The sequence below is a fragment of the Bison bison genome, unplaced genomic scaffold (assembly GCF_000754665.1).
Source record: "Bison bison bison isolate TAMUID 2011002044 unplaced genomic scaffold, Bison_UMD1.0 scf7180017864122, whole genome shotgun sequence".
In the NCBI taxonomy this organism is placed as follows: domain Eukaryota; kingdom Metazoa; phylum Chordata; class Mammalia; order Artiodactyla; family Bovidae; genus Bison; species Bison bison.
In genome coordinates, this window is record NW_011494694.1 from 1,332,061 (window position 1) to 1,347,573 (window position 15,513).

Sequence of the window (15,513 nt, forward strand, 5' to 3'; positions counted from 1 at the left end):
CACGCGTGTGTTCCTCCTCACACACGCGTGTGTTCCTCCTCACACATGTGTGTTCCTCCTCACACACGCGTGTGTTCCTCCTCACACACGCGTGTGTTCCTCCTCACACACGCGTGTGTTCCTCCTCACACACACGCGTGTGTTCCTCCTTACACATGTGTGTTCCTCCTCACACACGCGTGTTCCTCCTCACACATGCGTGTGTTCCTCCTCACACATGTGTGTTCCTCCTCACACACGCGTGTGTTCCTCCTCACACGTGTTCCTCCTCACACACACGTGTTCCTCCTCACACACGTGTGTGTTCCTCCTCACACACGTGTTCCTCCTCACACATGTGTGTTCCTCCTCACACACGCGTGTTCCTCCTCACACACGCGTGTGTTCCTCCTCACACGTGTGTGTTCCTCCTCACACACGCGTGTGTTCCTCCTCACACACGCGTGTGTTCCTCCTCACACACGCGTGTGTTCCTCCTCACACACACACGTGTGTTCCTCCTCACACGTGTGTGTTCCTCCTCACACACACGCGTGTGTTCCTCCTCACACACGTGTTCCTCCTCACACATGTGTGTTCCTCCTCACACACACACGTGTTCCTCCTCACACACACACGTGTGTTCCTCCTCACACATGTGTGTTCCTTCTCACACACACACGTGTTCCTCCTCACACACACACGTGTGTTCCTCCTCACACGTGTGTTTTCCTCCTCACACACACGCGTGTGTTCCTCCTCACACACGCGTGTTCCTCCTCACACACGCGTGTTCCTCCTCACACATGCGTGTGTTCCTCCTCACACACGTGTTCCTCCTCACACACATGTGTGTTCCTCCTCACACACGTGTGTGTTCCTCCTCACACGTGTTCCTCCTCACACACACGTGTTCCTCCTCACACACGTGTGTTCCTCCTCACACACACACGTGTTCCTCCACACACACGTGTGTGTTCCTCCTCACACGTGTGTGTTCCTCCTCACACACACGCGTGTGTTCCTCCTCACACACACGCGTGTGTTCCTCCTCACACACACGCGTGTGTTCCTCCTCACACATGCGTGTGTTCCTCCTCACACACGCGTATTCCTCCTCACACATGCGTGTGTTCCTCCTCAGACACGCGTGTGTTCCTCCTTACACATGTGAGTTCCTCCTCACACACACATGTGTTCCTCCTCACACATGTGTGTTCCTCCTCACACACACGTGTGTTCCTCCTCACACGTGTGTTCCTCCTCACACACACACGTGTTCCTCCTCACACACGTGTGTGTTCCTCCTCACACACGCGTGTGTTCCTCCTCACACTTGTTCCTCCTCACACACACGTGTTCCTCCTCACACACGCGGGTGTTCCTCCTCACACGTGTTCCTCCTCACACGTGTGTTCCTCCTCACACACGCGTGTGTTCCTCCTCACACATGTGTGTTCCTCCTCACACACGCGTGTTCCTCCTCACACATGCGTGTGTTCCTCCTCACACACGTGTTCCTCCTCACACACACACGTGTTCCTCCTCACACACGCATGTGTTCCTCCTCACACGTGTTCCTCCTCACACACACGTGTTCCTCCTCACACACACACGTGTTCCTCCTCACACATGTGTGTTCCTCCTCACACACACACGTGTTCCTCCTCACACATATGTGTTCCTCCTCACACACACACGTGTTCCTCCTCACACACACGTGTGTTCCTCCTCACACACGTGTTCATCCTCACACACATGTGTGTTCCTCCTCACACACGTGTGTGTTCCTCCTCACACACGCGTGTGTTCCTCCTCACACGTGTTCCTCCTCACACACACGTGTTCCTCCTCACACACACGTATGTTCCTCCTCACACACGTGTTCCTCCTCACACATGTGTGTGTTCCTCCTCACACACACGTGTGTTCCTCCTCACACATGTGTGTTCTTCCTCACACACACGTGTTCCTCCTCACACACGTGTGTTCCTCCTCACACATGCATGTGTTCCTCCTCACACATGCTTGTGTTCCTCCTCACACACATGTTCCTCCTCACACACGCGTGTTGCTCCTCACACACGCGTGTTCCTCCTCACACACGCGTGTGTTCCTCCTCACACATGTGTGTTCCTCCTCACACACACATGTGTTCCTCCTCACACATGTGTGTTCCTCCTCACACACACGTGTGTTCCTCCTCTCACAAGTGTTCCTCCTCACACACGCATGTGTTCCTCCTCACACGTGTTCCTCCTCACACACACATGTGTTCCTCCTCACACACACACGTGTTCCTCCTCACACACACACGTGTTCCTCCTCACACATGTGTGTTCCTCCTCACACACGCGTGTGTTCCTCCTCACACGTGTTCCTCCTCACACACACGTGTTCCTCCTCACACACGCGTGTGTTCCTCCTCACACACACGTGTGTTCCTCCTCACACATGTGTGTTCCTCCTCACACACACGTGTTCCTCCTCACACATGTGTGTTCCTCCTCACACATGCGTGTGTTCCTCCTCACACACATGTTCCTCCTCACACACACGTGTTCCTCCTCACACACACGTGTTCCTCCTCACACACGTGTGTTCCTCCTCACACACGCGTGTTCCTCCTCACACACGCGTGTGTTCCTCCTCACACATGTGTGTTCCTCCTCACACACACATGTGTTCCTCCTCACACATGTGTGTTCCTCCTCACACACACGTGTGTTCCTCCTCTCACAAGTGTTCCTCCTCACACACACGTGTTCCTCCTCACACACACATGTGTTCCTCCTCACACACGCGTGTTCCTCCTCACACACGCGTGTGTTCCTCCTCACACGTGTTCCTCCTCACACGTGTTCCTCCTCACACACGCGTGTGTTCCTCCTCACACATGCGTGTGTTCTTCCTCACACACGTGTGTTCCTCCTCACACACGTGTGTTCCTCCTCACACACGTGTGTGTTCCTCCTCACACACATGTGTGTTCCTCCTCACACGTGTTCCTCCTCACACACGCATGTGTTCCTCCTCACACATGTGTGTTCCTCCTCTCACACACACGTGTTCGTCCTCACACACACACGTGTGTTCCTCCTCACAGACACGTGTCCTTCTGGTATAACTTTCACCAACTTCTACAAAATGAAGCAGAAGTGATAGCTGGGTTTCTGGTAATTCAGCACAGGAGAGGAACATGAGGATAAAAAACCACAGTAGTACATTACATTTTTATTATTCTGACATTTGTGTGGTCGTTAGCCAGAAATATTATTCATTTTGAAAAACTTAATGAACAGAGGGAACAGCACGTTAATGCCGACGTTTTATAACTCTGCGTGAAACTGAAAGAGCCTGGTTTCCCCCCGTTTCTCCCAGGGCGATGAAATGAAGAAACTGGGGATACAGCCCATTCCCATGATGGACAGAGACAAGAAGGACGAGGTCCCGCAAGGCCAGGTATGGGCTGTGTGGTCAAGTGGTCGTTCACAGTGGTCAACAGCGGATGGGGGTAAGAAGCACATGCCAGCTGACGGTAGCTGGAACCCACTGAAGTCTGCTCCATTTAGATGCCCCTTGATTGGGAAGTCCTAGCTAGATTTAAAGACTTCATAACTAGCCTTGTCATCACTTCTTTCTACAGATAAAATTGCAGTAAATTACAGGCTTTCTTTTCTTACTTGAAATAGAGGAGATGGATGAAGTTGAAATGTTAATATATTTTAGCAAACAAAAAATACTTTTTCATCAAATGTACAAAGATATTTTTTGGAGAATAACATTATAGAGTTTGGTTAGGTCTGTGTTTCCTAACAAATAATGAATAATGTTTCAGTACATTTTGAGTTTTGTCTTACTATAAACTGGCACTCATTATTTTCTTTTCAGGTCTTACAACATACTTTGCATTAATTTTTGATGCTTTGAGAGCTCTAGGGCCTTCTTAACTTTGCATGTATGCGCCTGTGGTGTGATACATTCCTTTGATGATGGTCTTTTAAAACTATCAATCTTCTGACGTCACGATAAGGATGTTAATTACGTCTCTTGGCGGGCACCAGCGCAGCATGGGAAGGTGTGATTTGCTCATCCTTCTCGCTCAGGGGCACTTTTCTCGACTCCTTAGCCAGCTCCTCCACAGGAGGCTCACTTTCCTTCCCTGTCTGGCTTGCACCGACGCACGTGCCATGCCTGTTGAGAGTGTATTTTGTGGTTTAGTCCTGCTTTGACATTGTAAGAGTCCTGTCCCATGCTGAGAGAATATCTTTACCTTTATTTTCTTCCACTTATTTTTAATTTCATCATTTTATATTTGATTTGTTCAATTTTCAGAATTCATCTTGTAACCTAGTTAAGAGAGGAAGCTGACAGTATTAGCTTTTCCTTGGAGGCAGTTGAGCAGTGACCCCAATGGGATTCTTGATAAGAGAACTGAAAATGCCGTCAGAAAGTGGACTTTGTTCTCGTGTGATTCCATTAAGAGCAGTGCATTTTTTTTGCCAAAATTCCAGATCCATTTATAGTATTAGTGAATTTTAAATAAGATATTTCTGCGATCAGCTAGTATTTTACCAAATACATTGCTTCTGACTTGTGGTTATTGTGCAATTATTCTTTGCCATTTAGTAAAAGACTCCTAAGAATAGGTCATGAATTACAACTGATCTATAATAAGAATCCCACTGAATACCGTACTTGGGCTTTAAAGTAGCTTCTTTTTATGATTTAAATTTTTTATATTTTATATTGTGAACATATTTTAATGAATTTTAAACGGTCACCTGCAGGAGTGTTCACTGAGGTAAATGTTACTTAGCAAAACCAGAGTGCTTAGATTTTCAGGTAGGCTTGAGAAGTAGAAAATTCACTTGGTGAATTTTGACAGCGCTGCTAGAATTGCTAACGTGCCGTCGTGTTTCTTGTCTGCGTTTCTGTGCTGGGCCAGCTGGGGTTCTACAATGCCGTGGCCATTCCCTGCTACACCACCCTCACCCAGATCTTCCCTGCCACGGAACCGCTCCTGAAGGCCTGCAGGTATGTACACCAGCTTCACCTCGATGCTTTTCCGTCAAGAATAAGAATCTGGGCAGCGTTTTTTGCCCCATCTAGACATGATGTCTTCACTGCAGTTTAGAGTAACTGGGCTGTGTGTTTGCCTACGTAACAAGTATAAGTCAAGAGTATTTGTTCACAAAGTTGTTCATTCACCAAAAAGGAGCAGGAAGTGTTCTTTTTTATGACTCACAGACCCCTGGCTGATGCTGTTTTTAAAAAGACGATAATGTCTTTTCTGAGCTGCTGGTTTGGAAGGGGACTCGGTTTAAATCACACAGTTTACTGTTTGAAGGGTAGAGACGGGATCTTGAATGCGATCTTAAGTTTCATTTTCTTCCCGAAAGAAAGGCAGGCCTCCAGCTGACCTGTTCTAGTTCAGATTTCTCTGTGTGCTCTCATTATCCCTTTTAAGGGCTAAACTCAGCTCAGAACGTTGGGAATTTTCTAAGATTTCATTTCACCTGAAAAGGAAATTCCCCTGGGGAGGGTGACAGGCAATGAGCAAACAGCTGTGTGTTGGCTTTCTGCAGGAGAGTGGGTATGGGGACTGTTTTTGTAACCGCTCGGCCGGAACCACACTGGGGGCTGGAGTGGGTGCACCAGACCTGTGGCCGGAAGGTTGCAGACACAATCAGAGGCTTTAGGGCTCCCCTGTCCTCTGCTGTTGAAACTCACAAACGGGCTTTTTTTAAGGAAAACAAATAAAACTAACATGCAAGAAGATTTAACAAAGACACTGCTGTCTCCTATTTAAGTGGTCCTCTTTCTTCTCTGCGCCTGTGGCAATGAACAGAACACCTCAGCATGTTTTGTTGAGCCAAGGAAACACAGCAAAGTTAATGTGTGTCTTTTTTCCAATATACCAAGAAGTCTCTTTAGGTTTGGGGGAAATGACACCTGATGATATGGTACAGAAGCTAAAGCGTTATATTTTTCAGGTTATATTTTAGGGGTTTCTTTGTACAAAGATCTCTTAGCATTCTGTGCTTGCCAACACTAAGGTTCCCTTCTGATTTTGACATCCCATCAAGGCGGAGATGTGGATGGGGTCTCTGCGGGGTTGGACGGGGCGGGCCAGGGGCAGTCAGGCAGCAGGAGTGCTCCACCGTTGAAGGAGACCAAGATGCCCTCATGTTTGAGCTGCAGATCCTGAGAGAGACTGGGGGGCTGGGGGAGCTGAGGGTGCATTTGAGACCAGAGGCCAGGGGAGCACAAATCAACCACCTAACAAGGAAATCTCAAAGGTCCATAGCAGGTGTAACTTGAGGTGACTTTTTAGTGCCTGACGTGGTGTTCAGCGTGCGGTGTGTGACGGGCGGGGCTCCTGACATGGTGTTCAGCGTGCGGTGTGTGACAGGCGGGACTCCTGACATGGTGTTCAGCGTGCGGTGTGTGACGGGCGGGACTCCTGACATGGTGTTCAGCATGCGGTATGTGACGGGCGGAGCTGACCTGCACAGGGCACACACTTCCGCCCCGCGGGACGCAAAGGCCCGGCTGGGGGTCGTCATGGATGCCCCCTTCCTTCCTCTCCACCTGTGTGTGACCTGATGGTCCCGTCCGCTCTCCCAGTGAATCCTGACTGAGTCAGAAACTCTGAGCATGGGCTGCGTGTTCGCCTCCACAGCCTGAAGCTGGTGGGATGGGGCCTCGGCTCCAGCGGGTGTGGCTCCTCTGAGGACCCCGAACTGAAGTGCAGGGTCAAGGGGACAGTCCTTATCAGCCAGTCAGTTGGTTCAGTTGCTCAGTCATGTCCGACTCTGTGACAGCATGGACTGCGGCACACCAGGCCTTCCTGTCCATCACCGACTCCGAGTTCACTCAAACCCGTGTCCCTTGAGTTGGTGATGCCATCCAACCATCTCATCCTCTGCCGTCCCCTTCTCCTCCTGCCCCCAATCCCTCCCAGCATCAGGGTCTTTTCCAATGAGTCAACTCTTCGCATGAGGTGGCCAAAGTACTGGAGTTTCAGCTTCAGCATCATTCCTTCCAAAGAAATCCCAGGGCTGATCTCCTTTAGAATGGACTGGTTGGATCTCCTTGCAGTCCAAGGGACTCTCAAGAGTCTTCTCCAACACCACAGTTCAAAAGCATCCATTCTTCGGTGCTCAGCTTTCTTTATAGTCCAACTCTAACATCCATACATGACTACTGGAAAAACCATAGCGTTGACTAGACGGACCTTTGTTGGCAAAGTAACATCTGCTTTTTAATATGCCGTCTAAAATATATTACAGTGTTTTAAATGAATATTATATATGATCAGGGTGACACCCAGAAGCCAGCAGGCTAAGTTATGCCCAAGTTACACTGTGGGTGGTGTGGGGACAGAGTCCAGAAGCCTTTTCTGAAATGGCCCCTGTCTCTGCCTTCCTCGTTCCAGGAATAACCTGAGCCAGTGGGAGAAGGTGATCCGGGGCGAGGAGAGCGCCCTGGGGATCCCGGACCTGCCAGAGGCTGAGGGGTCCCCAGAGAGGCTGCCCGTGAAGACCGATGACTGACGGCCCCCATTGGGCCGTCCCACCTGAAAATGCTCATCCTGCTTCTTTGACTTTTCTTCCTTTTATTTTCGGGGGGAACCTACACCTGTTAAACTGGGATGCAGACCTCTTCAAGAAGGACCATCGAGTGAGCACGTCCAGCAGATAGGTGGCTGCCTGCCGGCCTCCTGCCGCATCCTCGATGGTGATTGGCCAGGCCCCGAGATGCGCCGCCCGGAGACGCCGCCCAGAGACGCCTCCTGACTCGGGACCCGGCCTTTCTGATGGGCTTTCAGGCGGAGGCCTTGATGGAGACGGACGCTGAGAAGGGGGTACTTTCCCGCTGTATCTTTCTAGTGAGGGTGGAAACGGTGCTAAGGCGGCACTGCACTTTGGCTTCCACGCCGGTGCTGCTCTGACGTTGTTGGCTATAAATAGGAGCTTTGACACGTTGCGCTTGTGGATGTTCGTGTGTGACCTGGTTGTCGTTAGTGTGGATCGTGGCAGACAGCCTCAGCCCGTGGCATCGAGCTGACAGAGCAAGAAGTGTCTTTCTGCAATCATTGATGGAAATAGTCAGACTTGGGGTCAGAGCCTCGTGAATTGAAAAAAGTTAGGTGGACTAAAGTGTACTCTTTAAATTTATATAAAGGGCTTAGATGCATAAATTTAACACTAAAGAAAGTAGATTTTCTATCCTCTCGAGAAGAGATGCAGATATACATCATAATAAATCTAAGAACTCCAATATCAGTTCTAAAGATGTTAAGAGAATTTTTTTAAATTTTTTTCCTTTATTGTAGTCTTGGCAAATTTCCTAAACCCTTTACACAAAAAACAAAATAAAAGCAAGGCATACAAATGTTTTTCAACGGACAAGTCTTATGGATGTAAAGTGTGAATTTTTAATAATGATGCTTTTATGTTTTCACTTGATGTCATTGCAAAATCTTAAACTCACATTCAAAAATGAAAGATTTATTCTACAGGTTATTTAAGAGACCATACATTTCTCTTAAAATCAATTAAACCATAAAACCTAAGCCTTCTGGGATCTTCACTCTGGCCTGCTGCGTTCCTCTCCCACATCCTTCCCTCTCCGCCCAATGGTCTTTCAGAAGCTCTGTGCCCGCAGCAGGGAGGCCAGAGGACACAGCTGTGTCCGGGCCCACCTCTGCCCTTTCTGCTCCACTCAAGGTCAGACATCCACAGAAAACCCTGTGTCTGCAGAGTTGCTTCTGTATCAGTTTGGTAAGCTCATATTACTCTACAGTGTGAATGTTTGGAAAGAAGTATACGAAATTTAGTCAGCCCCCTTCCTGCAAGGATTCAAAGCCAGTCACTCCTGGTGCCTGTTAACGCTTAACCTCCGAAGCTGCTGGTCCTGACCTGAAGGAATTAGAGTCTCAGAAGTCCTGAGTTGTCCCTAACAAGTGGCTTATCCACCATCCTCGTAGCAGGAAACTGGAACATTCCTCTTAATTAAATAAATTTTTTAAAAAGATTATTTCACATATCCAATACTGTATACATTGTTGTTCATATGAGCTTGGTTTTTGCAAAAATTATTAAATCGGATGTTTCTAAGATATGGTTGGTCTGTAGCAGAGTTAGCTATAGATAAACATCATTCTTATTTTAAAATTAACGCTGTGTTCAGTTTCCTTATGGGCTTCTAAAAGTGGCCCTCTTCCTGACTTGGAGCTCCATTTGCTGTTATAATTTTACAATGTGATATAAAATGAAATAACAGAATGCCACTGTGGCTAGTTTCACACACACACATGGATGTGTGCGGCTGTGCACACATGTACATGCATATAGACATACACATGTGTGTAGATATGCACACACATACGTAAGTGAGAGAGAGAAAGGGAGATGCAAACACATCTTTGAAAAGTACAAATCAGCCCCATTCTTCAAAAACTGATTTTTCATGTGGAAAAATGTATATTGTTTAATATAAAGCTGACTAGAAAAAGCCCTCTTTCAAGTTAGTGTATTCATAGAATTGAATTCTAAAATGTTGCATACATCCAAACTTTCTACATCCAAATGTTTGAAACTGGGCCCAAGAGATTTAACGTTAATCAGGAGAGTGCCTTAGGCCATCTAACTGAACCTGGAGACTGAATTGCTAGGGGGAAGGGACTATTATTTAAGGCTGCTGTGTTATTAAAAAGATTTTAAAAGAATGTGTGAATTCTGCTCCTGGAAAGAGCAGTCCTGGGGAGGAAAGCCTCTGGCTATTTTTGCATTTAAGGTTGCTGTTCTGACCCGATTATTAGAGAAAAGTGTCTTATTTTGACATAGCCAAGTGTGTTACATGATGTGACATGTGCTTTGAACAATAGTTTCCCAAAGAAGTGTATGTGGATTTATTGGTTGGTTAATTTCTTGTGAATCGTCATAATAGAAGCAAAGTTTGAACAAAGGACTGTATTCTAAGGTAAACTGTTAATACTGCTTCCATCATGTGTAAGAGCAACTTGGGAATCATAGACTCACCTAAGATGAAAGGGGCCTCGGTGTTTAGTTAACAATCTGTTGTGGAAAACACGCCGTTGGGAGTATTTTGTATCTCAGCAGATTTATTTAGCAGACACACTTTTAGAGTTCCATCTTGTCTTTTCCCCAATCTTTTCTTTAAAGGACAGATGGTTGTCATTGAGAAGTGTTTTGATGAGTTTCTCATTAAGGTGGTATTTTATATTGGGCCCAAGTTCCCTGTTCAGTATAAATTTGGTAATCAGTTGTGAGTATATGTTAAATATTTAATTTTCAAAAATTTTTATTGGTTTTCATTTATAATAGAGAACAGTTTTTATCATCAAATGCAATTATTCCATTATCTTTCCAGAGATAGTGAATATATTTTTTACCTAGAAATTTTCTTGGAAATGCATGCTAACAACGACATGAAATACTGAACTTGGACAGTGGAATAAAATTCTAAAAAATGCAAGTATCTGGTTAATTACTAGTTGGCTGTGATTTAATTAAATGGAGAGTCTTAAATGCAATTAATGTGGAAAGGAATCCTCAAATACAGCCCTTTCACTAGGGCAGGAATTGTGTGATCCGTTTCCCAGCTTTAGTTATTTTCAAGAAGCACGTGAGAAGCCAGCCTTGGAGGAGAGACCAAGTTTTAAATTATTCACACACAGTTGTCCTTCATCCCAACTCTTCTCTCAGTGGAAAAGCATCTGTACAGACGACCCCAGAGCCGCTGACTTGTTACCACAGCGACAAAAGCAGAGCTACTTCAGAACAAGGCTTGTTCAGTGTAGGTTTCCTCTCCTTAGCATGCTTTTCAGATATTACGTTTATTTTATAGAATCCACCTCAGTAAATTTTGCTTTTTTGGTATATTCAAGCACACTAGTTATGCTTGTACACAATACACATAGATGCATAAATCCTCAGCCTCTTGGATTATTTAGCAGATTTAGTTTCTAGTATTATGTTGCTGGTCTTTTAATCCAAAGAAAGGGTTGAGTCTTAGTAAGACTAAATGATTCACCATGCCTTGGTCTGTGCCTTTATTTTTAATACTGCAATTTTACTTCTTCTTTCATATATTTGTCGTTTTGCTTTCTTGCTTGACTATACTTAAAAGCATTTCAAGGGATACATCCATGGTTAATTTTATCAAGTTGAATTAATTAAGATCATTCTCTCCTTATGAGACTTCTATACTCTATTTCATTTTATTCAGGTATCCTCCTGACCATAACCAACGAACTGTTCAGACTCAGTTTTTTTTTTTTTACTTCCAAGAACTGTGACACTGATTGTGATGTGATTTTGTTGGGGTTTTCAGGTACATATGCATGATTTAGATTTTGAAATTCACTTCTATCTTTATGTATTTCAAATGTGTTTGCCTTTTACACTTCACTGGTTTTCTTCAGGGTTTCATTCTTTAAAAACTTTTCGTTTATTTGCTTTAAAGTATCCCTTCAATTGCAAGTGTTAATATGATTTAAAATCACTGTTAAATATAAACTAACCAGGTCTGCTGCCGTGGCGCTTTCCCCAGGGTTGTCTATAGCGCGTGGCTGGTGTCTTTTTACTTTTGCATAAGTATTTATGCTGATACACACTTTGCCAATTTCTTTAAACACTTAGGTTTAAACTGTGATACTCCATGCACTGCTTACTCTGTTTTCTCTTTTTTTTACTGCGTATTTTGATTGAAGCATTAGATACATTTATGCGATGATAAAAATAGCAACAACAAAAAAAGAGGAAGAAAACAGTTTCTATGCTGCTCTCGTTCTAAATTTAAAAGGTGGGACAAAGTTAAAGACGTCCATGTTTTCCAAGGAACACGTTTGAAATCCAAATAAGCATCACTGCCTTTGCCCAAACTTTCAGCGTTTTCTTCTCTGACCACTCTAAGAGCACGCAGACCCTCATGCGTCTGCCGGGCAAGGTCAGTGTTACCCCAGGACCCAGGCGGAAACTTCCAGCCAGTCCAAGCCACCAAGTAGAGAAGTAGGTCTACACACATCAAGTTTCAGCTAATATTACCGAGGAACTGTCCATTTTCTGACACTTAAGTGGCAAGATTTCATTCCTAGGGCAAGTTAAGTTTTAAAAGTGTGTTATCTCGTACCCTAGCCCACCTAAAAATATCATCCTCTCTTGGGCATTGCAGCCTTTGTTTTCTCTTTAGCTCCCAGTCCTGTGTCATGTCTCAAATATCCTAGGCAAATGATGTACGGGAACGTTCTCTTCCGTACGATCTGTTGTATGGTGTATATTCTATACATTCACTCAGCGTGAACATCGGACATAGACTTCATCACAGAAGTGGTTTCCACACAGTGCCCCCACATTTTACCATGCCCACCCCAGTGACCCATGGGAAAAAATGTGCGTGCCCAAAACACTGTGAAACAGTTACCAAATTTATAGAAATGCAGTATCCTGACTGTTTCTGAAAAGGTGACTTTTGTTTTTAACAAGTCCTTATGAACAAAAGATTCTCTATCTCTACTTAGCCAAGGCATCTGTAATCTCCTTGCTGACAGGAAGCTGCTGGAGTGACATATGGGTTACAGGCTATCAAAAATACAATGAATCTCGTAATAATGCTGATTTTTAGACTCAATGGATCTGTATCCACAGTTTTAGTGGTCTCTCTTTTGGAAGGAGAAAGAATTTTGAGTTAATATCCAATTTCATTACAGTTAATGAGTTATAAATTTACAAATATTTTATACATCTGACATATAAAAACTTTGTAAAATGCACAAGTGCAATAACTTAAAGAGATCTTAACTTTGCATTTATAAATTATAAATATTGTACATGTGTGTAATTTTTTCATGTATTCATTTGCAGTCTTTGTATTTAAAAGAAATCTTTTCTGTTTGTATAATATAACAATAATCATTTATGATAAACTAGGCAAGTTGTAAATAAATTCATAATTCAAACAGCCAGTGTATATGCATATACAGGTGTTACATTACAAAATCTTTGTTTTACCTGCAAGCTTAGAGCGGCTAGAAACTTTTGTCGATATGTAACTATACATTTAAAGTATATTTATATATGTACGATACATGAAACATATGTAGAGATGTTCATAATTTTAATGGCTCTCCTTCGTTGTGAATAATTGAATACAGAATTTTTAAAATATCACCTTTCACGTTCACTGTCTGTTGTCACTTACGGGGAAGGTCAGAGACGTTTTGTGCATTGAGGAGGACGTGCAGGGCTTCCTAAAGTCCACGTGCAAACAGCCCAGGCCTTGTCTGCAGAGGAGACAAGTTCACATTGGAGCGACGTGGTGCGTTTGCTTCAAGCATTTTCTGGCAGAAAGGATGAGGCAACATAAAACATCACATTTTTGCAAGACGATTTATTAACCCCATTGTATAATCGTAAATGTTGGAAGACTGTTCGGGGAAAGTGTAGTCTTTCAGAAAGACAGTTTCAGGTTCCAGAACTCCTGATCCTGAGTGCCCGGCTCGCTCTTGAATCTGCCCCCCTGCCGGCGGAGTTTCCAGGACCAGTCCAAGTTTGCCTGGCTACTAGTGGGAAGGACTCCACGGGGCGGGCATGTTTACAAGTTAAGTGATGGGATTCTTTCTGCTGGTAAAGAAAATGTTCTTGGCTAAATTCACATAATCTTTAAACACTGATGAATACCCGCCTGGCTTTAAACTCTGCTTAAAGAAATTGTGTTTATTTGGCTCTTTCTGCTTGCCATCAGGTAAGCAGGCAAATGATAAATATTTAAGACCAGAAAGTTAAAGTTGAATTGTATCCCAAGACCCTCTTTAACTAAAATTATACTAATATACTAACTAAAGATACACCTTTGGGAGCAAATGAAATAAATGTTTTGTGGAATAAAAGCCTGTTGCATTGTTGAACATGTGTGTTCACAGCCTTGTTAATTAGGTGAACATAGAAAGACCTCAGAATGAGGCGAGCCCTTCTGCACACCAGATTCCTGTGGATAAGGTGCTGTCTGCGTGCACGGCACTGTGCGTGTTGTAGACAGGATTTTTGTTCAATATCCATTTCCTGTGAAATTGTATCAAATGTTTGCTGTGTTAAAAATAAATCTCGTGTGCTAACACATCCATCAACTCATCTAGTGACTGAGCTTGCTGATTCGTTCTCTGTAAAACTGATCTGAACGTGAGTCCGTATCTTCCTTACTCAGGTTTGACTTCTCCATCGACCTTACCCTAACCAAGAGCTATTTCCCAACACCAAAGGAAACCCTAGAAAAGCACGCTATTAAACACTTACTCAACAAGTGGGATTGGGCCCCTGATACGCGGTGGAGTGTGGGGTGGGGGGTGCGGCACTGGGGCCAGTGCAGGGAAAGGAGCTGAGAGTTGGCTGCACACTTGTCTTCCCACCCTAAGGCCTCTGTCACCGTGCACAACTCTCTGCCCTTGTTCCTTCCTGTGGGGACTGTCCTCAGAGGCCCAGTTCTGGAAGAGACCAAAGGGAAATTGCATATTACTGACCTGAGAATCTCATGTATTAACAGGACATTTACTTTTTTTTTTTTTACTAATTTTTATTGGAGTTTAGTTGCTTTACGACATCGCGTTAGTTTCTGTCGTACAGCAAATGAATCAGTTCCACGTGTATGTGTAGCGTCTCTTTTTTAGATTATTTTTCCATATAGGTCGTTACAGAGCGCTGAACAGAGTTCCCTGTGCTGTGTTCTCAGTAGCCATCTATTTTATGTATAAGATCAATAATGTTTGTATGTCAGTCGCAGTCTCCCCGTCCGTCCCACCTCCTCCTTGGTGTCCGCACGTTTGCTCTCTACATCTGTGTCTCTATTTCTGTTTTGCAAATGAGATCATCTATACTGTGTTTCTAGATTCCACACACGAGTTAACACACGATACTTGTATTTCTCAGTCTGACTTTCTTCACTGTATGACAGTCTCTAGAGTCATCCACGTCTCTGCAAATGACTCAGTCACGTTTCTGGTTATGGCTGAGTAATAACAAGACAGTTTTTTTTAAAAACTCTTCCAAATAATATATAAATAAGGTGGTTCTCCCATGAGAAAACTGAGCCTGATGAAACAGAAGCTGTCAGAAGCCTGTTCCTGATCCATCGCCCCCCACAATGCCTCTCTCCCACCATCACAAAATTAGGAGCCCCCCCACCTACTGCACCACGGGTTGAGATTTTTCCTTGATTTTGAAGGGAAAAGGGAAAGTGACTAGGAAATAAAAGCAGGCATTGATTTGAAACATCAACTTCCAAATGCTTATTTGGTAATTGTACACATTCAGATAAGTCCTTGCTGACGTGTCATTTCAGTCATGTCCGACTCTTTGCAACCCTGTGGACTGTAGCCCACCAGGCTTCCTCTGTCCATGGGATTCTCCAGGCAAGAATACTGGAGTGGATTGCCATTTCCTTCTCCAGAGGATCTTCCCAACCCAGGGATCGAACCTGGGTTGCCCGCATTGCATGCAGATTCTTTACCAG

The 15,513-nt window shown here is 44.6% G+C and overlaps 1 protein-coding gene across 1 annotated transcript in view; it reads left to right on the plus strand.

Moving 5' to 3' along the window:
- The window catches only part of PDE10A (phosphodiesterase 10A), a 152,773-nt gene extending 138,858 nt beyond the window's left edge, over window positions 1-13,915 (plus strand). Inside the window, exons 20-22 of the mRNA XM_010839592.1 lie at window positions 3,361-3,441; window positions 4,928-5,016; window positions 7,421-13,915. Of these exons, the coding sequence (XP_010837894.1) occupies window positions 3,361-3,441; window positions 4,928-5,016; window positions 7,421-7,538 (288 nt within the window). The 3' untranslated portion in view covers window positions 7,539-13,915. The remainder of the gene's footprint in view (window positions 1-3,360; window positions 3,442-4,927; window positions 5,017-7,420) is intronic.
- Window positions 13,916-15,513: the final 1,598 nt, after the last annotated feature.